General features: G+C 40.2%; 2 protein-coding genes across 3 annotated transcripts; one reads left to right on the top strand and one right to left on the bottom strand.

The window, feature by feature from the left end:
• Positions 1 to 2,523: 2,523 nt before the first annotated feature.
• On the bottom strand, positions 2,524 to 12,779 carry leo1 (LEO1 homolog, Paf1/RNA polymerase II complex component). Of its 2 annotated transcripts, none has more exons than XM_014469005.2 (14): positions 12,680 to 12,779; positions 11,311 to 11,456; positions 10,792 to 11,072; positions 9,401 to 9,609; positions 9,038 to 9,142; positions 8,851 to 8,945; positions 8,581 to 8,729; positions 8,402 to 8,486; positions 8,218 to 8,312; positions 7,421 to 7,555; positions 5,290 to 5,425; positions 3,297 to 3,489; positions 3,122 to 3,219; positions 2,524 to 2,821 (listed from the first exon to the last, which is right to left on the bottom strand). In XM_014469005.2, the coding sequence occupies exons 1-14, from the start codon at positions 12,735 to 12,737 to the stop codon at positions 2,708 to 2,710; spliced, it is 1,899 nt and encodes a 632-aa protein (XP_014324491.2). In that variant the 5' UTR covers positions 12,738 to 12,779; the 3' UTR covers positions 2,524 to 2,707. The 2 variants fall into 2 exon arrangements, with proteins under 2 accessions (XP_014324491.2, XP_023187504.1); XM_023331736.1 differs by having other exon boundaries at positions 11,311 to 11,459.
• A 57-nt stretch (positions 12,780 to 12,836) lies between these two features.
• Positions 12,837 to 17,800, top strand: LOC106699645 (probable tRNA N6-adenosine threonylcarbamoyltransferase, mitochondrial). The gene is made up of 3 exons (XM_023332386.1): positions 12,837 to 12,846; positions 16,765 to 17,124; positions 17,189 to 17,800. The coding sequence occupies exons 1-3, from the start codon at positions 12,837 to 12,839 to the stop codon at positions 17,431 to 17,433; spliced, it is 615 nt and encodes a 204-aa protein (XP_023188154.1). The 3' UTR covers positions 17,434 to 17,800.
• Positions 17,801 to 25,315: the final 7,515 nt, after the last annotated feature.

Raw genomic sequence — 25,315 nt, forward strand, 5'->3', positions numbered from 1 at the left:
ATGTAAGCGAGTAACTTCTCCACTCTGGGCTGCTGCAGCCAGATCTGTCTGGACAGGGTGGTGAGACCGGTCCCATTGGAGGACTGTCGTCCGACTCTGCTTGTCTGTGTGTGTGCGTGCGTGAATGAAAGAGAGAGAGAGATGCTGTGCGTCATTCTGGCAGCTGAACATGAATCAGTAACCACGGGTCTTGTTCTCTCCTTTCTCCTCTTACTGTGCGGCTCAAAGGGGATCAAGTCACAATGCCTCACCTCGCTGGGCTCCAACAGCTGGAGCACTGACGTCGATAACTGAGCTGCATACCTGCTGATGGTCCTGCCACAGCTTCAGGATCTGCCGGAGGGTAAACAGTATAATGCTACCATTAAAACGATCCAGCCAGGGAAAATGCTTCTGAAGGGGGTTATTATCTCCCACAGATCGCCCTTCTTCTAAACTGCCTGATTTGCCCTGCTTGAACTCCAAGCTTTTACTTAGTTACTTAACAACATTAGCAGTTGCATAATACATGCCTATGTCAATGTTCATCACACGGTACAACTTGACTTGTGCCATGTGACGAAAGCGCTTCACTTTTCACTACATGTAGGACTCGGTTCTCGAGGATCACTTAGTGAGTTTGTAACAAGCTCGGTGAAATTCTTTGAGTATTTTTTCAGACGGAGCTTGAACTTATCCTACCTGAGTGGATAAGGACAATTTGCACCTTCTGCAAATTAAACGAAACTGGTGTCAAACATTTGTACTGCAGCAGCAAAGATTTTTGTATGTGCAGCTGACATTTTAAAGATATTTTAAAAAATTCCAGAGGTTGTCAAAGGTCAGACAGCCCAAATAAATTTGGTGTCACAAGAATCTCTGCTGCACAAATGCAGCACAATTAATTCATATCAACTTTGTTCGATTTTATTTATGTTGGGGGTCGAGGCAGGTTCTTCAATTTCTTCAAACAACTTCACTCAGGTCCTGTTTTCACAAACGTTCTGATCCTTTTACAAAGCCTTATGCAAGATAGAAAATGAATGTACGCATTATGATTTACTGCGAATAATAGGATGGCTTGAGCTGAATCAGGCAGCATCTCAGTCAATTATTTTGAACTAAGAGTCTAAATGTAGTTAGTTCATGGTAATTTCTCTCTAAAGGATTTAAAAAGTAATAATGCTGAGAAACAGGGAATACAAAGAATAACTCCTCTGAAATGTAGCCTTCATGATGGACATTCGCTTTCTTTAGCTAAAGTACTATTTCATACAGCATTACAAATTTGTTTTTATTTTTTTCTCATATATCCCCTAAATACCATAGTGTTTCTTTTTAAGACATCTTCGACATCAAGGTTTTTAGGATTTTAGGAAAAGTCAGAGTATATTCTGCTGGTTAAACCACAATTTTTTTGTTTTGTTTTAGAAATATGACCTTATTTACGGGAAATATGTGGGCTTTCCAACATTATGACAAAATTTACCAGGAAGAATTGCTACAATAAACAAAGGGTCAACCAAACACAATTTCCCTTATTTGTTATGCTAACTACATGTAGGGTAAAATAAACACTTTTACATTAAAAACATCAACTTGATAAAGTTAAGACAGCAATGTTTTTTCCAGAAACCTAATGTCATCTACTCTGGGAAAGAGAAGATGGAGTCACATGATCAAAACGTGATAAAGGCCACAGTTCAGGCGTCATGAGTTATCCTGTTGATACATTTTAAGGTTGCTGGAGGTCATACTGGCCACTTTTGCTTATCTCTGTTGTCTTCATGTTATGCATTCTTCATATATTTTGCAATGATTGCTGCAGTTCTTTTTGCCCTGAAAAGCTCACATGGTTCAATGCGTCTGCCTTCTCTCTGCTCTCAGCCAGTCGAGGCAGCTGCGTCGCTCGCTCTCAACCTTGTTCTGCTTCTCACATTTTTTGGTGAACTGCTTTGAGAAACTTTTGTTGTGAATCGGTGCTTTACAAATAAACCAAGTTAATTTTCTATGAGCTGCATGTAGATCTCTGCTGGCATGGCATTCTTCAGAATGAATGAGCTAAAGCAGAATCCAGGCCCTGGATAATAACATTTAATGTTCAACTGGATGTTTACGGTAAATTGTATTCTTAATGTTTTTATTTGTAAGAAAATGAATACTGGGAAGGGTGATTTAGTAACAGTGGAACAAAATGTATTTTCTCCGCCAGCGCTACACTCTCTCTCATCTCCAAATCTCAAATCAAAAAATGCCCTTCGAGCTTCGCCGTTTCTTGTAAAACCACATTGTCGAGTCCCTTTGCCCAAGGGTCAGTTTCGTCTGCTGAAGCCGCACATACTCAAAACCAGCAGAGCATTTACTAAAACTAAATTAGCAGTCGCAGCTTCTAGGTTCCTTCGAGCCGTCTAATGAAGGTTTTGTTTGTTGTCTGGAAGCTGAACTTAACATTATGTTTTCTAATCTCACAACAACCGTGTGATTCAATGCATGATTCATAATGCAAAAATAAAAACAAGCGGAGGCTTCCCGGGGAAGCTTCGGTTACATAAGACGACCGTTTATTTCTCACCTCTCTGCTGTACAGAAAATAAACAAACTAACACACACACACCCACAGATCATAAGAAAATATACAAAACATGGCTATTTATACGCCAGATGGACTGACTACTGATGATACAGTGGAAAAGGTAAAAAAAAAAAAAAAAAATTCAAAAACAAAAAACTATTCATCGTCCTCATCCTCATCCTCTTCGTCACTGATGACATACTTCTTAGCCTTTTTAGTGGTCGTTTCTTCATCGTCTTCTGCCTTCCTCTTGCCTGATCCCTCGCCCTCCTGAGAACAACAGAGGATAAGAAGAGATTACAGAGCTGACGGCAGAAGACGTTCAGTCTGGCTTTCCAGCGATTTTCGTTTATCACGCCAAGCTGTGTGTTTTGTTTGACACCGTCTTCTCTTGATTTGAGGAAAAACACCGCTGCGGGATGTAAACAAACACGCACGCACTTCGGAACAGTCAGGACTTCCTGTCCGGCTCAGTTCACATCAGGATAAGTGCAAAAGGTTGGCGGTTTACCGTCCACAGTGTGCTACCTCACACTGCCCCCTGCCTGTCCACCGGGGCGCTGCGCCTACCTCGTCACTGTCCAGCTTCTTGGCCTTCATCAGCCTTTGGGCTCTGTCATCATCAGAGCCTTCGTCGCTGTCCGATGAGTAGATCCTCGCTCGCTCCTCTGGAATGAAGATGGGGGAATTGTTAAGAACGAATATCGGCGAGAGACAATGAACAGAAGAAAACGAGTGCGGCTACCTCTCAGGCCTCCTCCTCCCTTGTATTTACTCTTGATGGCCGCCAGGCTGATGGCCTCCTCGCCCTCCTCCTCGTCGTCGTAGCGGTCGGGTTCCAGGTAGCTGCTGCTCAGGCCCCTCTGGTGCTGCTTCTCCCTCATCCTCCTCTGCTGGGACTCTCTGCGGATCGACGCCCGGAGACGCTCCTCCTCTTTCTGCCGATACAGACATCGGACGCAATTAGAAGATTTCATCACCAACAAAAAAGGAACAAAAAGGAAAAGGAACAATTGAACAGCAGGTTAAGGCCTCAAAATTTGAAACAACAGATGTGACTCCAGTTGCAAAAGCTTTACTTTAGTTTTTAAAGACTTGTTTTTACTATTTTTAATTCTCAAATTAGACAATAATTGTTCACATTTTTTCAATAAAGTGTTTTTTTTTTCTAGATAAAATTATTTACAAGAAGTCCTGTATTTATGTTTGGGGAATGTTAGATATTTATGCCTTCATATGGAGGAATGCTTACCAAAATCAGAGGACGGCTTAAAAAATTACAAATCCAAGCTCCACCTCAACGTATCATGTCGAAATTCCACAGTTTAGCTCAATTGTTCAGATTTTTCTGTCAGTTTCCAGATTGCTTTCACGTCAAAGTAAAATATTTTAAGAGTATTTGCAATGAGCTAGTAATAGGCCTTTATTATTCCGTATAATATAATAAAACTCAATAGAAGGTATTTGAGAATCAAGAGAATGAAAGCAGAAAGGATCTGCAAAATAAAACAAAACCTTTTCTCAACATTTTCCCTCTTCATTAGTATTTTTAATACAGTGGTCTTAATATATTTTTTGGGGGGGGATGCTGACCTGTAGTTAAAGTTTTCTAATTTCATTTAGATCCTTTTTTCTCTAGAAATCTGGCATATAAGCTCCTGCTGCAGGAGATAAGTTGAAGTATCTAGATGTTATTTTAAAAAAATGTGAAAGCATTGTTTACTTTTTTTTTTTTTTAATTCAGGCTTCGGTCTTTTTAAAATTTCAGAGTATAGGGTCTAAAACTTATAAATGCGTTTCCTATTCCCTACATTTATAGCTGAAACATGCTTCACCAAGGAAAGCACCTTGTTTTCTCTCCATTTTCATTTCTAAGCCAGCAACAACCAAATATGCAATAGACGCATATGTACCATAAGTAACTTAAGCATATGGGAAATGTTTAGATTGTTTGCAATGGGGCTCAATTGGGCAATTATGGGCAGTAATTATCATACCTGCAGTAGATTAGTTGCTCATGGAGGCTAAAGTTCTGCTATTCAGAGCAAATATTTTATAAAACTTCAACCCACATCACATTTACTCAGCCTGCGGTGGATTTCAGTACAAAACAAAACGATACACTCAAAGATATCAGTTCCCTTTATAAATCTAAAAGTATCCCTGCAAGACGTCACTGGTTTAGTAAAGGGGCCCGGTCTGCTTTGGCTTGGAAAAAATAAATTCTTGTGAACCAAATCTTGTTCTCAGGATTCCTTCGCTTGAATAAGCTGTTCCTCTGAACAAAAGCTGCTTTGCTGACTCTGTCTAATGGTAACACTGCTGTTTACTGAGAAACAACAGGCGATAAGCCACATGTTACGATAATTGTCAGGAACACACTCTGACACGCTGACTGAAGATTCACTCCCTGAGGCTCCTCCTGACCAGCTGACCCCCACAGGGCGCATTCAGGCAACAAAACTTTACGCGACGCCATCAGTCGGGCTTGTCCGGGTTGACCGCGGATCCCCGTCCAGTCTCGGTGTTGATGCCGACAGTTTAAATTTCGCTGACAGCTGCTTGACCTCGTTACGTAAGTGCGGCAGGTTATGCCTTTATGTAACCCAGTACGATGCTTATCAGCAACCGGCCTTATGCAAACCCCTTCAGCCTCAGCTGAGACAAAAGGATTCCACAAAGAAAGGTCAACATAAAAAAGGAAAGGCAGAGATGGACAGAATGCCAGCGAGCATTACTTTGATCATTTCGTTGCGCTGTGACTCGGGATCTCTTCCAGCCATGGGGAGGATTCTGATCTTCTGCGTCTTTGAGCAGCGGTCGGCCAGAGACAGCGTCATCTTCCTGTGGGTGGCGCTGTCTGTGGAGTGGGGTCTGGAGACGCACAAGAAAAACACAATAAATGGTAGTAATGAACGTGGATAGTGATGTTTATTGGAGTTGACATTTTCTAAACTAGAATAACTTTAACAACACCAAAGAAACAAACAATCTAAAGGAAACTTTCAGATGTTTCATTTTGGATCTTTATTCACCATCATAACAACCCAGTTCAAACTACTTCATTGTGAAATTTGTATTATCAAAGATGTAGCACACATTTTGTACTTTCTAGGAAACCTTTAATCACCAGGCTTCCAAGAACCTGGTACTATCTTCTGTAAAGTAATCTGTAATGACCAGAGTGTGTCAGGTTATGATGCACCTCATCATATGGGCTGGACTCCCTAAATTACGCCTGGGTGTTCCAGGAAAATTCCTGAAAAGTCCCTTAAATGTTCTCGGAGGAATGGGAAATTTTGAGGTTTTTTGACCATTTAGATTTGGAAAGGTATTTTCTAAGCGCAGAGCACAGACCTCAAAGTTTCAAGAAGTTACATGCCCCTAACGGAAAAGTATCCAAGAAAGTTCTTGAAAGTGAAATGTTAAGATAAGCAACAAAAGTATTGATACCCCTGGCAGATTTAGTCTTTATTTCAACTAAAAGGTGAGATGGGAACAAAAGATGACAAAACAATGTAACAGACAAAGTTCAATTGGCATCACAGCAACCAAAGCCTTCTTCTTCTCCACTGGCATTTTGACTATTTTCAGCAATGACGTCCAAGTGTGTGAGGTTGTCAGGCCTCCTTGCCATCACCCTAATCTCCAGATCTCTCCACATAGTCTGAATCAAATTGAAGTTGGAGGAGCCCAGTCAGAGTCAAACATGTTGGTAAAATTTAAAGGTTACTTTAAAGTTAAATAAGCCAGAGGCATGACTAATGTTGGGTATAGCTTTAAGTTCTGGAATTTAACTCCTACGTTATAAAATGTACCGCACGAGTTTAAGTCCGAAAGGAAGGCTTTAACTTCTGAAATTACGTTTCCAAATTCTGTACGTTTCTGAACACAAGTTAAAAAGATGAGATCTAGAAAAGTACCATAAACATTGATCTAGATTATCAGTCCTTCAGGAGAAGATACTCTTAACATGTTTGTTCCTCAAACTTTCCTCAACTCTGCTCCAAAACCGTCTTTCGTTTCTGATAAAAGAGTTACGGGTATCAGGCTTATAAGTTTCCAAGAGAACAATAACAGTAATGATTGTCTGATAAGGTTTTGGAAAACTAATCTGTAAGTTTCTGTGCATAACCTCTACATTTCTGAAAAGTGCCACAAATGCTCTGAGAAAGTGTCCCATCAGTAAATGTACGGCACGTAAATTATGGAAAGCAGTCTCTAAGATCCAGAAAATAACCTTCGACGTCCGGTACCTTGAAAACTCCGATTCTTGGAAAGTTATGGGAACATCTTGTGTGGCTTGTCCGTCTGTTTCAATCAATTCAGCTCAAAGATAACCTAAACATTGTTTTCTTTACACTAAAGGAACAATCTTGTAAATTAAAACATCTTCCAAGTGAGAGAGAACATTACTCCAAACAGTTGGCACTCTGGGAACAGCTTTGGCTCTAATCTTCCCAATAATCCATATTTTAATGTTCAGTGTGGGAGCCGGCTGGGTCGAGGCACACTAAACCAGGTCTGGACGACGGCTGACCGCACTCGTGTGTTCTGAGAAGACAGAACATTCAGGTGGGCTTGAGGGGGCAGTAAGAGGCTTAAATGGCTCTTATTGAGAGAAACCTGCCCAGCTTGTACAAGGTGATCCAGAGACTTACAGCATAGAGTACATTTCTGAATAATCCCTGATTGTTGTTGTTTTTTTTATTGGCACACTGACGCTTGTTTACTGCTTGTTCTGCTGTCAGAGCGCCAGACGCAACAGGGTTATCTCCAACTACTCATTCTGTGCTGCTCAAAAAAAAAGAGAGAGAGAGAGAGAGAGTGTGAGAGATTTCAGTCCTGAGAGCAACGATTGCACGGTACCTGAAGGTGAGTTTGGTTTTGAACACAGCCTGTCCCTGCAGTCCCGTTCCCTGTCGGATGAACAGGTGGTTGTGGTCTCCCTGGAGAGGAGCTTTGTACACGTCAAACACCTCGTTGCCCAGGTGGAGGGACATGCTGCGGTGAGAACGGGACGCTTAAAAAAAACACGTCAAACACAGATAACACCACGACGGAAAAGCTGCAGCATGTTACTTCTATTAAAAAATATATGTTTTTACATACTTGACATATTACTATGTCACAGTGTAATATTAGATAGATAGTCTGTGGAAAAACTTTTTAAAAAATCACGCTCATATGCCTCCTCCAAGTGCTACTATTGCCCTCTAAAGAAATGCGCTGCTCCCGGGAGGAGGAGGAATGCCTTAGCGCTGTCAATCATCCTTGAGTATTCGCTACTCAGTGTTCTAATGGAAGAGAAACAACTCCGTAAACCGTTTATCCGCCATCATCCTCACTAGCCTGAACGTTCGTGGCAGACGCTGGAATCAGAAAGAAAGTGCAGAGAGCAGAGCGTGAATGGGATGAGCAGCGCACGCATGAGGGTGACTGACAGCGCTGAGACGCTCCTCCTGGATCTGACTTATTGTTTCTAGTTAGCAGTGGGAGAAGACAGAGAAGCTCGGTTTTTCACACACAACCTGTTTCATACCACACTGTTTTGACATGGTGACAGTTTCAATAAATAAGTAAAATAAAATAAAAAAAATTTAAGTTACATACTGCAGCTTTAAGCTGGCTGTAATGCATTAGCACACACACACACGCCCACACACCTGCCGTCAGACCACTTGACAATACGCGCGTTGCTCTCTCGTGTTTCGTTGCCCTCCTCGTCTCGTTTCACTCTCCACCTGATCGTGTTTTCCACCTGTGGTGGGATAAAAGGAACATAAAAGAACAAACATTCAGCTACAATAACAAAAATGTCTGTTTTATTTTGATTCAGCAAAGACGTGCCTTAAGTTTGAGTCTGGTCCGTCCCTCCTCATCCAGCATTTCTTCATCCTCAAACTCATCCTCGTAGTATTGAGGATCAAAGGGTCTATGAAAGGAAAAACTCCAAATAAATCTCTTTTTTTTTGTTTAACATGTTCGACCATCTCCAGTGTTCATTTCTACATTTTGGGGGTTCTGACCTGGGCTCCACTGACAGGAAGTTGGGTAGCTTGACAAAATAAAGGTCTGACCCCAGGTCTGTGCTCACTTTGGGGATCTCCACTTCTATGCGCGTTTCAGGCGCAGGCTCCTCCTCCGCCTGCTCCCCCTCCAAGCCGTCCTCTCCATCCTTTGCGGAGGCAAACACGCAAACACACACACACACACACAGTAGGATTCAATGCAGAGTGAGGCTTCTACGACTAGATCAAGAAGAAAAAATAAATAACCAAATGAGAACAGATGGATACCAGAGGCTGCCCCGGGGTCGGCGGCTTCTCTGCGTCGCTGTCCGAAGAAATGTCGTCAGCTTCTCCAAACAGATCGTCCGCAGCCGCTTTTGTTGCTGCAGATTCAGAGGGTAGTATAAACCACATTGAAAAAAACAAAAGGAGCAACAAAATGTCAGATCTAATGGGGAGGAGGAACATTCCCTACGTTTCTTTGAGTCACCGTCGCTGTCTGAATCTGAATCCGACGCGGCTTTGGGTTTGGTTTTCTGTCTGATGAAGTCATCTTCACTGTCGCTGCCCTTTGCAGACTCTGCAACGAATGAGATCCAGGGCATGTGAAGGAAAAACAAAGCACATGTTTCACTGAAGGAAGGCTTGTGATCACACCCGAAAGGTCAAGCCAAGAACTTCGTCTCGTATTAACCACAAGATAAAATAATCACATTGAACAGTAATCCGCAAAGAAAAAAAAACAAAAAAAAACAACGTTTAAAGATTAGCGCGCCGTCGCCTCGCGATCTGCTTCACATGCCTCGGCCCTTTCATCTTCAGAACCACGGGACGGTACCTGGCTTCCTGGTCCGCGGCCCGTCGTCGTCAGAGTTCTCCCTGTCCTCGTCGGAGTAGTGACGCTTCTCCTCCTCGTCCTCAGACTGGTCGCTCTTGGCGCCGCCTTCCCACTTCTCGTCGTCAGACTGGTTCTCCCGGCCCGAAGCGTCCCCGTCGGAGTGAGGGGTGCCCAGCCCCGACTGCGGAGTCCCGGGATCGCTGTGCATGCTGGTCCCAAAACACAACGAAGGCAGTCAAGGACGGCTTAACAACAAACATTCCCAAAATGGAGTAATAAGGTCATGTTAACAGCGAGTTTTGTTTGTAATTCCCCTCAAGCTTTACAGTTATGTAAAAAAGTTAGCACCAATTAAATCAATTTTCACATATTTCAATGCTTTTGTTTCTATCTCTGGGAAAAAAGTAGCAATTATTATATTAATTAAATATAAAAAATGTGTTTCCTAAAGGAGGAAAAGTTAGGACACCATGTAATGGCTAGCTCAAGTCTCTGACATCATTCTGAAGAAACTTCACCCTCTTCACTTCCAGCTCTGAGATCCTTGAACAGTTTCGATCTGGGCTTTGACTAGGCCGAGGACTTTCCATTTCTTCCTTCTCAGCCAGACCTGGATGGATACGCTGGTATGTTTTGCGTCATGTTCATATTGCAGACCCTCACATTTTCTGCTTGGGGAAAATGTGAAGTCGATGAAGTCTACATGGAAGACTTCATAGAGGATGGTACGATGGTGACTGCCCTGGTCCTGCTTTGTCCCCCACACCATGACGCTTCAAATTGTTTTCAGTCCTCTGTATTAGCTCATATGCTCCAACAAACTGTCCTCATTTTTCCAGATGACTTGTCTGGTCCCAACAGCCATCATCCGCATGATAAGAAAATGTCATAATTCACTTGTCACAAATTTTACCAACCAGATTTTTTTTTTTCTGGCTGATACCAATTCATACTTTTTTTTTAAGTCAAATTCTATTTTCTTAATACAACAATGTATAAAAACGAGCTGCAGGTGTTGTTTTTGAATCCGACAGAAAATAAAAGACTTTACATCAAATGTAAAGTTTGCTTCAACGCATACGTCCCTGACAAAGGACAATTTTGTTCACAGAGACTACGTAATTCATCTTATTTGTTGTTTCTGGAGTTTTGTTTATTCATTTTGGACATTTAAAATGTCTTACAGTCCCAGTGTTAAATATTCATTAGGATTTAAAGTTTATTGATCTTTGAGAATGTGCTGAATTATTATGCCATTACCATTATTTTCACATTATTACTTGAAAATGGTCTCAAATCAACAATGTTATCGTTTATCGCAATAACTTCAGGGACAACTTATCGTCCAGCAACATTTGTCATCGTGACACAGTGCTGGTTGTATCCCATACCTTCTGTCTGAACGAACGCTGCCCCTCTCAGAACGAGGGCTCCCGCCACCGGACATCCCGCTGCTCGCCGGGCTCCCTCCGTCTGACCGGTTCCCTGCGTCTTCATCGTCCTCGTCCTCCTCTCGCTGGTCGTGCTCCGACCCGCTGTGCTGCTCTGCGTCCGAGTGATCGTTCTCCCCCTGGTCAGAGTGGATGCTGGCGTCCGACTGGTTCCCAGAGCGTTCCGACTGGTTATCGCTGCCACTGCGCTGCTCGTCCTCGCTGTCATCGCCGAACAGCTCCTGTAAGGCGGGAGGGGGAGGTCGCACTATCCTTCACTTTTGATGCAAATTAACGCTACCTGCATTTTATTTATTTATTTATTTTGAAGGCAGCTTTTTATCCAATAAAGTTATCTGTGGGTAAACTCCTATGCAACTGATAAGTCTGAAACAGTAACAATTTGATTTGTCACAGCATGAAACTGAGATGGAAACTTTGTAAAAGTGAAATTATGCGACTGCACAGAAGGGTGCCAACCTTGTTCATGCTCGGCTTCCCTGCCTCCTGCCCTTCATCATCGTCGTCGTCATCATCCCGCTCCCTCTCACTGTCGCTGCCTGAGGCGTTGCTGGCAGATCGAGGTCTCTCCTGCTCCGAGTCTGATCCAGAGCCGAAGTTGGACTCTGCTATGCCGTAAAGAAAACAAATTTTTATTATTGAAGCGTGGCACAAGAGATGCACCAATCAGGCTTTTCAGGACAAAATGTGGGCTTCAGGTTTTGTCCTGTCGATTTCAAGTCTGACCAGATTAATTTTCAAGAATTAGTAGGAGCGACAGAGAAAAAAAATGCTGTAGAATCTTTGTTAAAGTTCATAGTTATGAAAAGAAGTAATACCAAAATTATCTCAACAATCTTGGGATGCCATATTAAAGAATACACCTTTATTTACCTGGTCTTAAGATAAAGTGTTGGTTGATGCAGTTAAAGCCAAAAGACTGAAGAGAACCTTTGTTATAATTGTTTAATTCATTTATGAGTTAAATATAGAAAACTACAATCATATCTTGGGTTCTCGTGTCTTCAGTCAGTCAGTCAGTCAGTCAGTCAGTCAGTCAGTCAGTCAGTCAGTCAGTCAGTCAGTCAGTCAGACAGACAGACAGACAGACAGACAGACAGACAGACAGACAGACAGACAGACAGATAGCATTTATTGTCATTGAACAGAATTCAACGAAATTTCCATTGCAGCTCCCGTGCAAAGGGTCAAATATATACAGTAAAAATAAGCAAACACACAATAATAATAACAATTTATACAACTAAATTAACTAAAGGCACTCAACCATCCAAAGAAGTAGCAGCAGGTCCAATTATGGCAAAGTACAGATAATGCAAAATGCAGAACAATATGACTGTGTGGGGGTGGGGGATATATATGTATGATCCAACCAAAACAGATGGCATTCATGTTGCATGCTTGCATAAACTTAGCTCTGATTAGTGTTTGGAGACTGACCGCTGTGTTTCACAAAACCGATCAGAAATCAGCGCTGTGAGTTAATGCTTTAGCAAATGAAGAGTTAAAATATTTTGATCTCAGATGTTTAATGGAATAAACTACGTAGCCCGTTTGTGGACATCGGAGAAAAAAAAATAGAAATCATGGCCACGACTTGTTTAAGTTTCAGTGTTAAAGTTTTTTTTCTCTCTCCGACGTCTTCAGACATGTCGCCGTAAAAAACAGACAAATATAAATCACGTTGATTAACGTCTCATGCACAGAGAGCCGCGTTTAACTTCCACGTTCACAGGTCAGTCATCACGCTCACATTCTGATGGTCACGTCGCAAAAAATATTTACATTTCCTAAAGAGACAACTGTACAACCCAACACATTTCAGTACCTCTTTGATCGTTGTCGCTGTCTCCATCACTGCCGAATAATTCACCCCGGTCCGCCATTTCTTCCAAACTGTTGGAAGCTCAGATCTTCAGGAAGTGATCGCCGAGCAGCAGGAAGTGTTTTACTTCCGGGTCACAACCACGCTGTCGTAGTAAGGCATGTCGGACGGTAGGAGGCGGTATTGCACACGATAGCAGGACTTTTGCCGTGAAAGATTCAACTTCTTCAGATGATACTGATGCCGTTTCTCTATTTATAGGTTTTCCTACTATCCTGTCCTTTTGAGAACAAATAAAATAGTAGTAATAAATAAGTAAATAAACTAAAATTTCAAGATGGAGATATATACAGTATGTGGCTCAACTCCACAGTGTGTAAATGTAATATACTCCATTATTCTCATGTACACTTTATTGTCACTGTAACGTTGCATTTATTTATACCTTAAATGAGCATCTCCATTTATTCACAATGTTTCAGAGTTCCAGTTTCACTAGAGAGCTGCAGAAAATATCATATGTAAACTGAGAATGCACATCTGTATGATGGAATTCAGGAAAATATGTTTATTCAACACTTCACAAATGAGGACTAATATAATAGCTACGATTTGGAGATGTATATTTACATTTATATGTTAGGGGTGCACTGATTCATAAACCAGACGATTTATTGACCAGTTGATTTATGGGCCCGATTTTCTTCCTTTTTTTTTTTTGATCGGTAATCTGCCGGTACTTACATGTGAAACTGATCTTATCCACCAGATCTTATCTATCTCAGCAAAAGTCTAAAAATCAACCACTGTCCTCCTCTTCTCTCCCATGACAGAGGTTTGACTGATAGACTGGTCCATCTGGTCATGTCTGCACATTTGCAGTTTAACAACAGTCACGCCATTGTTACCGACTCAGCTACTTTCTTGCAATATTTAGCAACATTCAGACAAAATAGCAGGTTTTTTAAAAATCGGTAATTGGCGATTGGCCAGAAAACTGCAATCATGCATATATATATAAATCCAAAACATAGATAACATTACCAAGTCAGTATCCGATCGAGATTAAGACGAATACTTTAGTTTCATATTCATATTCAACATTTTAAATATTTACAAAATAGTCAAAAGAAATTTAAATATTTATATATTTGAAAAAGTTTCTAAATAAATAATCAAACGTCAGAAATATAGTCACATTTGTGTATATTTTACATTTACCATATATAAATAAATGACTATATGCCTCTTTAAATTTAATTTAATTTAATTTAATTTAATTTAATTTAATTTAATTTAATTGTATTTAATTTAATTTAATTTAATTTAATTGTATTTTATTTTGTGTGAGGGCGGGACAAGTTACGCCATTGGTTTACGTGCTTACCTGTTGGTCAGAGACCTTACACAGACAAAATCACAAGGATCAAGATTAGAGAAGCAAAATGATGGAAGCGTACAGATACATTCAAAAGTAAAGAAAAACACGTTTCGGTACATCTAATTTATAAACGCCAGTGTTTGATAATATGCTTTTCATGTTTTACAATAATATCACATCATTATAATTTGCATATTCATCAAAACAAAAGTCTTTTCACGTTCTTAGAATTTCCAGATAAAGTTGAAACTAGTAATAAAACTTCCGTGTTAGAAGAACTTCAAACACGAAAGTTCTTCTAACACACAAGTTCATATGTTTATTGTTTAAACATATTAACGTTGTCATTATGATTATTTGTGTTCCTTAGTTTGAGTTGTTTACGCATAGAAAAAATACATTTAAAGTTGCGGTATGGAGGAGAAGACCGCTGATTGGATGAGGAATTATGCTGTGGTTTCCTGACAAACCGAAAATGTATATTTAAGAGAATTCAGAAATCTTGAGTTCCGAGTTACGCTCACTAAAACAAGTGTATGCACACAGCAACAGCACCTTGGATTAGTTTGAGCAAATAAAACTTTACCATGGAGAAGAGGACTTTTGTCTCAGCCCTGTTTTGTCTTGGTAAGCAGGTTTTCTTATTAGAAAATGCTTTTGAATGACATTTTTATGTCATCCTCTCAAATTCAAATTCAAAAAAGGGAAATTAAATGTTGTAACTCATTAATTCTTCAAAGAGTTATTGTAGATTGTGTAGATTGGCAGAAATATGTGGAACATTTGGTAAATTATTAAACAAATAAATCTGCCATGTCATTTTTAAACAGTAATGCAAACCACAAACATTTTTAATAATGACTTGATATAGGCACCGTGTTAAAAATCATTATGCAAATTGGATTTAAAGATCATTAAGATTAACTTTTTTGTTGTGCTATTAAATATATAGATGGTATTGTGTGTCAGGGCTCTTTGAACCACTATAATTAATTTCAGAGAGCTGGGTTGATTAGTTTGTCTGGTGAGCTCAATTAAGAAGGATGTTCCACATTATTAAACAGGCCACAGGTTTCAAGCTATATGGGAAAGAGGAAGGATCTCTCTGCTGACGAAAGTCATCAGATAGTGCCGTATGACAAGGTATGAAAACATTAACATTTAACGACAACTGAAGTGTTATCGTACTGTGAAGAGATTTGTGGCTGATTCAGAACAAAGATGGGTTTGTACAGATAAAGGCAGAATGAGGAAGGTTTCTGTTAGTCAAATTCATCGGATTAAGAGAGCAGCTGTTAAAATGCCCTTACAAAGCAGCAAACAGTTATTTGAAGCTGCTGGAGCCTCTGGAACCTCAAGGTGGAGGATCCTCCAGAGGCTTGTGGTGCATGAACCTACTATTGGGCCCCTAACCAGAGCTCACAAGCAGAAACGGTGGCAGTGGGCCCAGCCGTACATGAAGATTAATTTTCAAACAGACTTGTTCACTGATGACTGCTGTGCAACCCTGGATGGTCCAGATGGACACAGTAGTGGATTGGTGGTGGATGGCCGTCAGCAAGGAGGTGGTGGAGTCATGCTTTGGGCCGAAATCATGGTCAGAGAATCATTGGTCGGCCCCTTCAGAGTCCCTGAAGGTGTGAAATGACGTCAGCAAAGTAGATGGACTTTCTGACTGATCACTTTCTTTCATGGTTCAAAAAGAAGAGATGCACCTTCAGCAGCAAAATCATCTACATGCATGACAATGTACCATCTCATGCTGCAAGGAATACCACTGTGTCATTGGCTACTATAGGCATAAAAGAGGAGAAACTCATGGTGTGGTCACCATCCTCCTCTGACCTCTGACCTCTGACCTCAACCCTATTGAGAACCTTTGGAGTTTCCTCAAGCAGAAGATCTGAGGGTGGAATGCAGTTCATATCAAACCAGCAGCTCTGGGAAGATATTCTGACATCCTGCAAAGAAATTCAAGCAGAAACTCCACAAACTCACAAGTTCAATGGATCAAGAATTGTGCTGTGATATCAAAGAAGGTCCTATGTTAACATGGAACTCGGTCTGTTAAGATGTGTTTGATTGAAATAGATTTTGATTCTAGTACATGTGACCATTTAATGCTGCACATTCAAAGAATGACCGTTTGCAGTTCCTTATAATCCATAAAATGTTTAGAAAATCTGCTGAGCATAATAATTTGGAACAGCGCATTTTGAGTTTTTTATTTTTGAAAAAAATTTGTTCTCATGGGGAGCTTTGTTCAGTAAAATTTGATTTATACTGTAATAATTCATGATTTGAAAATTATACTGACCATCATTTGCATTGACCATTTAAGAAAATCTGAAAAAATATCACTGGCATAATAATTTGGAACAGGGTGTAGAAGACAGATAAAAGGGGTTACAAAACAGTTTTATCATAAATGTTGCTTCTTCTTTTTTCAGATTTGTCAGTCACTTGACTTGTGTGGCTCATTGCAAAATCTTATCGTGTCCTTGTTCCCTTTTTATAAAAAGTAATAACTCAGTTAGGATGAGGTGTCTTTGTGAATTGCTGCTTTTGCATAAAATTCAAATGCTGCTTTCTTCCAAATCAACAACAGATAATCAAGTGATCGTGGAAATGACCGTCGTTTTAATTTATTACAGTGTGGTCAGCTGCTGCTGCCATCCAGGTTAACATCCCTAACGATCAGTATGAGTGTTTGCAAAATGTTTGTATTTAGTGTTTGTTTTTGGAAATGAGCATTTATCTAAATATGAGAACACTGTACGTGCATTAACACGCCCTGGGCAGATTAGGTGTCGTGGTTCTGTTGCTGTGGTTCTGAACCGACCGTCAGCTGTTTTCCCCACAGGTGTCGCGCCACCTGTGGGGAAAACAGGAAACGGCCGCGCTGCGCTGAGCGGCGGCCAGGCCATCGAGCTGCTGGCGCAGGACGGCGACAGGAAGAGGTTCCGCTTCAGGACGCCGATGGGACAAACGCCCGACTGCTGCTTCTCCTTCGCCGGGCTGCGGAACCAGGTCACCTTGCTGATCCAGAAGCAGGAAGTCGAGGAAGGTAGGACGGTTTGTGGACTTCCTGTGCAGCTTTAGCCTTCCTGACCACAGCGATCCCTTTGTAGGCGTAGAGGAAGGAACGGTGCTGTCGTGTGTGAACGACATCGACGCAGCCACGCAGCACACCGTGGCCTCACACCTGGCGAAGAGGACGCACCGGGCCGTCCTGTTCTGCAGAGCCAACCGACTGCTGCCGTCACAAAACCCGATGGTGGTGAGAAACCGTCCACTGGATCCGATTGTTTCTATTTCATCACATTCAGTTCAGTTAGCCGCCAACCAGAGCATCAAGATCATCAAAAGTTTCTGAGGAAACCAGCTGGGCTTCCAGTCTTTGACACGCAGCGATCACTCCTCCTGACCAGCAGGGGGCGACAGCAGAGAGAGAAACTTCCCTTTAACAGGAAGAAACCTCCAGCAGAACCAGAACCACCACCGGCTCAGACTTTGTATTTTCTAGTTGTCATGGTAACTCAAAGCGGGAGGGGGGGGGGGGGGAGAAGAGAGCCGTATTTGCGCATGCGGTTGTGACGTCAGCGCAGCAGGTGCAAAGAGCCCATTGGTATATTGATCTTGTAGCCAGAGAAACTGTAATCTGTTTTGGATTCTTTAAAGTGGACTGCAAACATTTGTTTTTGTTTTATATTGGCAATAAAAATAAAGGTTTTAGGAGCAGAGCTAATGGTGCATTTGAAATCCATGAAGGCTATGTGTTCCTCTGTTTGATCAATTACTATTTAATAAGAGAGTTAGTTTTAGTTTCACTGAATCAATTAAAAGTAAGTCCTGTAGATTTAATATTTCTCTATCTTAATAAAGTTTTGTTCATTATTAAAATAATGTTAACATGTCCAGAATCAGCTGCAGCTTGTTGTTTTTTTAATCTGCGCAAAGAATAATTAACATTCTTATCTAATATTTTAATTCTTATAATTCTATATAATTATTACTCAGATTTTCATAAACATCCTTTGGACCATGCAAAGCATTTTAGCTGTTTCTCTATAAAATCTATTTTCTATTTCCAGTTATTAAGTTCTTCCAAACTGCTATGAGAGCAACTTGAACACAACGATCATTTTAATTTGATATTTGTTCAAATCATCTTTCCATTCTCTTACTTTGACTCACTTGCTCCTTGCCTTTCTCCTTATTTCTAAATCACCACATATGCCTACTTACCAAACTTACTACTCAGTTTGTTAATTCCTGCAAACCATGAGCTAGAAGTTTTCATCATTATTTTTCTTTCTATGAAACTTTAACTGTTTAAAGTTTCCTCATCCTTTTCCTTCTTAAAAAAACTTTCATTTTCCCCTTTCTTGTGTTTCACATTCCTGTCTGTTACTTGTTTTCCTTTATGACTTTTGTTCCTGTTTTTAGATAATTTTTTATTCATTATATTCATCTACTTATTCCTGTATTTATTTATTTAGTTTTTCATTTAGTCATCTATTTATTTGCCAACACACTGTTATCACAATCTTCTGTTTCCTTAATTTCTTGGCTCTTTCTTTAGTTTTTATTTTATCCTATAGTTCTAGTTCTAGTTTAGTATTAATTAACCTTTTAACCTGTACTTTACTATCCATTTATTCAGATATTTTGTATTTTATCAGGGTCCTGCCCTTCAACACACTCCCAATATTTTCACTGCTGTTAATCTTTTGATTTACATTTACTGTTGAAATATAAAGCAGTAATTCGTTCAATGGTTGCTATGCCGCCATCTGCTGTGTATTCTCCAGTACTGCAGTTATTTTTCTACCATTCCGGACAATTTAAATGAATTCATTTATAAAAGAAATTAAACGAACACATATTGAAACACCTCTCTCCACTTCCTGCTATTTCTACCCATTTTAAACAATTTAGACCAGTTTGTCAACACCTAGGCTGATCTAAAAACTGGTTTCTTTTTTATACTGGGTAACAATTAAAAATACCGATTGTGGTAATCCTTTCTTGGACTCTTACGAGTGGAGGATTCTTGCCTCTGCATCCACAATTGGTTTGCTCCTTCCAAACCCGCTACTTTAAATGAGATAAAATACCTAAAGGTGTTTATACCTCCAATCACACTTCAGTTACGGAGCTGAAGCGTCTTCACGCAGGACTCCGCCGCCCTGTTTTTTTACGGAATGAAACGTTTAAGACGGATTTAAGCGGCTGCTCGCTGGACTCCGCCGTCCAATTATCACCACAACAGCATAAAGTTAAAGCCGTTTAGTTTCAGCTGTTAGAGCCCAGGATTCACAGCGTTTCTTACACAGGATTTCTTTTAACGCGAACGCGATCAACTCATTCACGCTTTTCTTTTAAAAGAGAATTTTCTCTCAGTTGTCTCTCCCCTTCCACGGAGTCCCGTCAAGCGTCAGATTCCAGCTGGTAAACCAAATACCAGTCCCGGAAAAGGATCTCTAAACTCATTCTCAAACTGAAAAAGAAGAGAGAGACAAGTGAGTTTTAGATTTACTTGCAAGGAGAACGGACAGCAGCGTGCTTTAGTTACAATCTACCCGCTCTAAAACAGCTCCTCCCAGAGAATTTCTTTTTATTTCCTCAGGGCGGTCCTAGTTATAGAGCCTATTCAGGGGTCTCAAACTCCAGTTCTCGAGGGCCGCAGTCCTGCAACTTTTAGATGTGCCTCTGCTGCACCACACCTGAACAGAATAATTAGGAAATCTGGAAAACTGATCTACACAAGGAGGAGGTCATCAAGTCATTTCAATCCAGTGTTTTGTACCTGTTGCACATCTAAAAACTGCAGGACTGCGGCCCTCGAGGCCTGGAGTTTGAGACCCCTGGATTTGGTTATCTTGAGTTAATCACATAGCAGCTGCTTCTTCTGTTCTCTTGAGTCACAGGTGTGTTGCACCTGCAAGCTGCCCTAATGTAGAATACAAAATTCAGAGTTCTTGTTTATTTCCTTCTGTAGAAACGATGCAGGAACTGATGAACCCACAGAACAAGGAGGTGTCTTGTGCATCCCTGTCTCATGTACAGTTCCTCTGTTTCTGGTTCATAAACTTCGACCCTTAATTATCCGTCAGTCATCACTCTTGCTGCAGACCATCTGGTGTCAGCTTCCAGTTTGACCCGTTTAGATGTCTTCCTGCAAGCATCTCTCACTAGGCACAAATTCCAAAAGCAAACAAGAGTATTTATATTTGTAATTAATTTAAACGCATCACAATCCCACAAACATCCTGTTTCCAGCAACCCAAAATACCCTTTTCTGTTAAAAAAAAACCCAGGGTGGCACCCAATACGCCACCGTTGAATCGTACAAATGCATAAAAATTCTCGCTACTTTCTGACATACTGATAGTTCCTCTTCCTGGATATTTTCCCTGACTGGTTCTTCCCTTTGCTGGACATCTTTGCTTTTTTCTGCCACCCTGGATTTGATCCTATCATTTTTAATCCTCAGAGCTACAATCTCTTTATGTAACTCTTCATTTTCTGTCTCTAGCCACTCGAGTTTTTCTGTTTTTTCTATTAAATCGTCCTCTAAAGTGTATCTCAGTTTTTTCTGTTCGTCTTCCAGTGTATATTTTATTCTTAACTGGTCTTCATAATCACAACTTAGTTGGCGTACACTTGCATTTACTTCCGCCAGGTCCAGATGAATTTTTCTGATTTGTTTCTTGTAATAGTCATTCGTATTTACAAGTATGTTATTTTCCTTTTTCCAGTTGTGTGTGTTGTTTGTTCTGTTGAGTTGCTCCAGTTTAATCTTCAGACTTTCCACGGTTTTCTGAAGCTCTTTGTTCTCCTCCGCCAGCTTGCTGCGGTTCTTCTGCAAATTGTTAATTTTTGCCAACAAAAATTGTTCTTCTTCCATCTTTGCTCTCTGGTTCAAACTGCAAATGAATTTCTCTGTGGAACCTGGGAATACAAAGGCAGCCGCCAGTGATGTCATAGACATGATGAGTGACATCACTGTGACATCAAAGCCACAAGAAGTCTGTTGGGTGTGGGGGAGGGGGGATGTTTTTTTTTTTTAAACTTTATTCACAGACACACTGCACAACGACAGAGTGAAACATTTGTTCTGCCTCCAGAGAAAAACAAATACAGATAAATATATTCAAGATGAAGAAAAAGCTACGGGGCTTCGGTTCCCAACTGTTCATTCAAAGCAGTACAGAGTTCAATTGTTTTAATAGCTATTTTTTGTCTTTGATAGTCTGGATATAAAACTTAAGTTCATTGTAAAATGCAGCAAAGCACGGCTTCCCCTACCTGGAACAATGAATATGATATTTAAATAGTGACAATATGAGAAACTCTGAACTGTTGAGCTTTTAGGTAGGCCAAGTAAGACATCTTCCTATAACAGCATAAATTGAGCTTCTATGTTGTTGTGGATAAAGTCACACCGATTCTGCCAAAAAGCACCAAAGGGACAAAACAAGTGGACAGCAGTTTAAGGATAAGAATCACAACACGTACAAGTTGCATCAAATTCTTTCTTGAATATAGAGTTCTCATAAAAGTATTAGTGCAAACATCTGCGATAGCTTTTCATTTTAAACGGGTCGGATATTCTGATGAAGTGATATTTTAGTGTTTGTCATGTAAATTGTTCCAATGCTATGCTAAGCACAACCTCTAAGCTTCCACTTCAGTCTCGTCACATAAAGAAATGAGTGATAAGAAATCATATTTAACATTAACTGCTATAGTTAACGGTTTGTAAACATCCCGGTAAAAGTTTTAGACACGTAGCGCCGACATGCAGCTACCGACTTACACCGACTCAGCTATTTATCTGAGCTACGAAACGACGAGGCAGCACAGGTGGTCAGAACAACGGCTCATGTTAGATCCTTTCACCTGCATACGGTTTGATCCATGATCAATTCTTGTTGAACTTCTGTCTTTTTTTCCCCTCTCAAAATATCCAAGGATTCTTCTGCAAAGCTGCTGGACGACTTGACTTGTTTGGCGACACTGAAGCAGTTCCTGCATTTACTGTCTGCCCTCACAGAGGAGCAGCTGAGAGACTCACCACAGCTTTTACTCTGATTTTAAACGCTTTTCTTTTTGTTGCCTTATGTGACCTTGAGTACAGTTTCTGTTATATGTGGAGAACCTTAAATCCTCTTTTTACCAGATCACACAGATAAGTTTGTAAAAATGATCAGAGGTACTGTTGCAAATTAAATACAGTTTATTGAATTCACAAGTTCAAAGATAGTCCGTTTATTTTATTATACACAAATGACCATATTAAAATAAGAGTCTATGCTGGCCCTGGAAACCTTGTAGCTGAGAGACATAGTTAAAACCCAATTAAATAAAGTTAGACTTTTTTGGGGGGAGGAATAATAAAGAAAACACAAATACAACTAAATGCACCAAGTGATCCCCAACAAAAACACACTCACACAAAAAGCCCTGGTGAAACAGCAAAGGAAAGAAAATGTCCCCTTCCACTAGTCTCCTCAATCTGAATAAAACAGCCTGGGACCCAGAGACAGCAGATCCTTTGATTGTTTAAAACAAGCCAGAGGGCTGGACAATAAAAACTCCCTTTCCTCCAACAAAACCAGCAAAAAGAAAATACTTTTGATCAATAATAACTATCCTAAAGCTAAAGCTAAAGCAAGAAACGTTTGATCAGCTTTAACTTCAGACACTGAGAAAAAAATGTGTTTGTGTCTTTTTATTTAGTGGACGTAAATATTGGGGTTCAATTATATTTGCACACAAAGTTTTTTATTTTAATTGCAAAATGTATAGATTTTTTGTGCAGGTTTGGCTTAATGGTGCTCTGAGAACGTTTTTTTTTTTCAGCAGATGGTCTTTTTGATGCCTGTTTACATCAATTAATAATCAAATATTAAATAAAGTATTTTTCTCAACACTGACTCTGAGGGACCGTGCAGCAGAGATGTTGGTCGTGGCTTCAGACCGACTGGATGTTGTAACTGTGATTTTCAGTTCATGTCATTTCTGTTGTAATCTTTTGATCCCACGTCGTTTTCATGGCCTGCTGCTGTTGTGCATTTATTTTCAGATATCAGGTTTCATTTCTGCAGAAAAGTCGCATCAAGCCTTCACCTGAGTGGGAACTTTGGCTGAACTCGCGTTGTTTCGTGATTCAGTTTCACAGTAAATCTTCAGCTACTCAGAAGAGATCACTTTTAAACCTTGTCACATTTATCAAACACTAAATGCTTTTGAGGAAGATTTAGGGTGAAAGTCATTCAGCCAGTTTGCTTTTCAGAAAACCTGAACTGAATTTCACTGGTTTCATATTCATGTTGTTTCACTGAAGAATAGAGGATAGAGAAAGGAGGTGATTATGCAACTGAAACAGAAAATCTGATGGCGAAGCCCTAACCTAGAAAATGAAAACAAGTCGAGCTGAGAAAACTGCTATGATGTCTTCAACCTTAACTCTGCCAGTTCTGTTATTCTTCTTTATGTATTCTCTATAATACATTCTCTATATCATAAGTTTTTTTTTTTAAAAAGCCACTAGGGGGCAGATATATACTTTGTTGTTGCAATAAATTAGATTATTTTGAACAATATGGTTCTGGAAGTTCAACTGAGTTTTGTTTCATTTTTTTCTCCGTTCATTTACATGAGCACATTAAAGAGGTGTTTGTGTGCTTCTCTCAAGAACACCAAAAAACCATTTAGATAAGATCCAATGAAATGAAGGGGCGTGAGGCTGGGAATGGAAGGATCTGACTGAAGGAGAAAAAGAAAAGACAACAACGTAGAGACTAGAGAATTTTATCAAAGTCTAGCCTTTACCGTGGGAAAAAAAAGTCAACAAATTGTCCCTCAGTCCCCTGAACTTTCACTTCAGTCTCTGCAATCTGCAGCCCCAGGTGACAAAGTGGCTGTACCTTTGCTGCAGCAAATAGTTGACTGGTTGCATCTGTTTGTGACTTAGATGAAACAAGAGAAGAGCTGATCATAAACAGCAGGAGGGAGGAGGACAACCGTTTCCTCCATTGGATTTCTTCCAGCACTTCTGTTCACAAGACCGGAGGGAAACAAACAAACAAAAAAAAAGCAGGACAATGTGACAACAGACCTATTCTTTTATAGCAGAATATTACCTCTTCAAGCACTGCAGATTGAAGGGAAAGAGAGTTTATGACAATAAATGAAAACATGGATTTTACATGAAGAGCTCCCTCAGTATTGTCTGACACGCAGAGTTGCCTGCGTGAGGTGGTGAAGATAGAAGGATGTGCTGCTGAACCCTGATGTAGTGAGGGCTCTGCTGTCTGACTGAGGGAGTATTCACCATTTCTCCTTGTTTTACTGAGAGAGTCGTTTATGACAGAAGACACGGTTACCTCAAATGTTCAGACATCTATGTATCTGCTTCTGATTTACCCGGAAACCCACTCAGACTAGCTGAGGCTCATCCAGGTTTGACTAGCCCACTGTTTTTATGCAGGGCAGCGCTCCAACAGATGCATTGAAGAACTCCACGTTTCTTAAAAATAAACATATAATAATGGCACAGACTCCTTCCTCACCTGAGCCAAACTCCATTGACAACATCTTGGCTCTTTATTGTAGATTTCGGGATAGTTTAAACAAATGGAGGATTAATTTTATGCAACATACATAGGGTGCGTCGAGAGTTTCGTAGGATCCAACAACTCCTTTTATAAGTTATTCGTTGCAGAGCCTCAGATTTTCTCATAAACGATGCTGCGTGCTTAACTTCTTCTTCTTCTTGTTTTATGGCGGTTGGCAAACAACTTACAGGTGCATTACCGCCACCTTCCAGGTTGGAGTATGGATCACACGCTTATACCCTCCCCATAATACCCGTCCTTCTTAGAAATCTAAAAACACTCTCAAATATTATATCTCCTGACGATTTCTGAAATATTTCTTCTAAATCTAATTTACAATTATTCATCTCATTAACCAACATCTCTCTCTCCCTTACATACTTATTGCATTCTAAAAATACATGCTGTATTGTTTCCATCTCTCCACAATATTTACAACAACCTGTACTGTGTTTATTAATTACCATAAGAGTACTATTTAACCTTGTGTGCCCAAATCTGATTCTAGAAATAATATTTTCTTCCCTTCTATTCCTATTACCTTCTCTATACCCCCCAACTCTTTTTTGAATTTTATAATAAAATCTCCCTTTTTCTCCTCTATCCCACTGTTCTTGCCATTTTTCCTTC

This window comes from Xiphophorus maculatus, chromosome 4, assembly GCF_002775205.1.
Source record: "Xiphophorus maculatus strain JP 163 A chromosome 4, X_maculatus-5.0-male, whole genome shotgun sequence".
Taxonomy (NCBI): Eukaryota; Metazoa; Chordata; class Actinopteri; order Cyprinodontiformes; family Poeciliidae; genus Xiphophorus; species Xiphophorus maculatus.

Excerpts from the sequence above, each read along its gene's own strand:
- leo1 (XM_023331736.1), bottom strand. The coding sequence starts at position 12,737 with ATGGCGGACCGGGGTGAATTATTCGGCAGTGATGGAGACAGCGACAAC. Across the intron at positions 5,426-7,420 it reads AAAACCAAACTCACCTTCAG|ACCCCACTCCACAGACAGCG; the intron begins GTACCGTGCAAT and ends GTGCGTCTCCAG. Across the intron at positions 3,220-3,296 it reads GGGAGGAGGAGGCCTGAGAG|AGGAGCGAGCGAGGATCTAC; the intron begins GTAGCCGCACTC and ends TCTTCATTCCAG.
- LOC106699645 (XM_023332386.1), top strand. Across the intron at positions 17,125-17,188 it reads GAAGCAGGAAGTCGAGGAAG|GCGTAGAGGAAGGAACGGTG; the intron begins GTAGGACGGTTT and ends ATCCCTTTGTAG.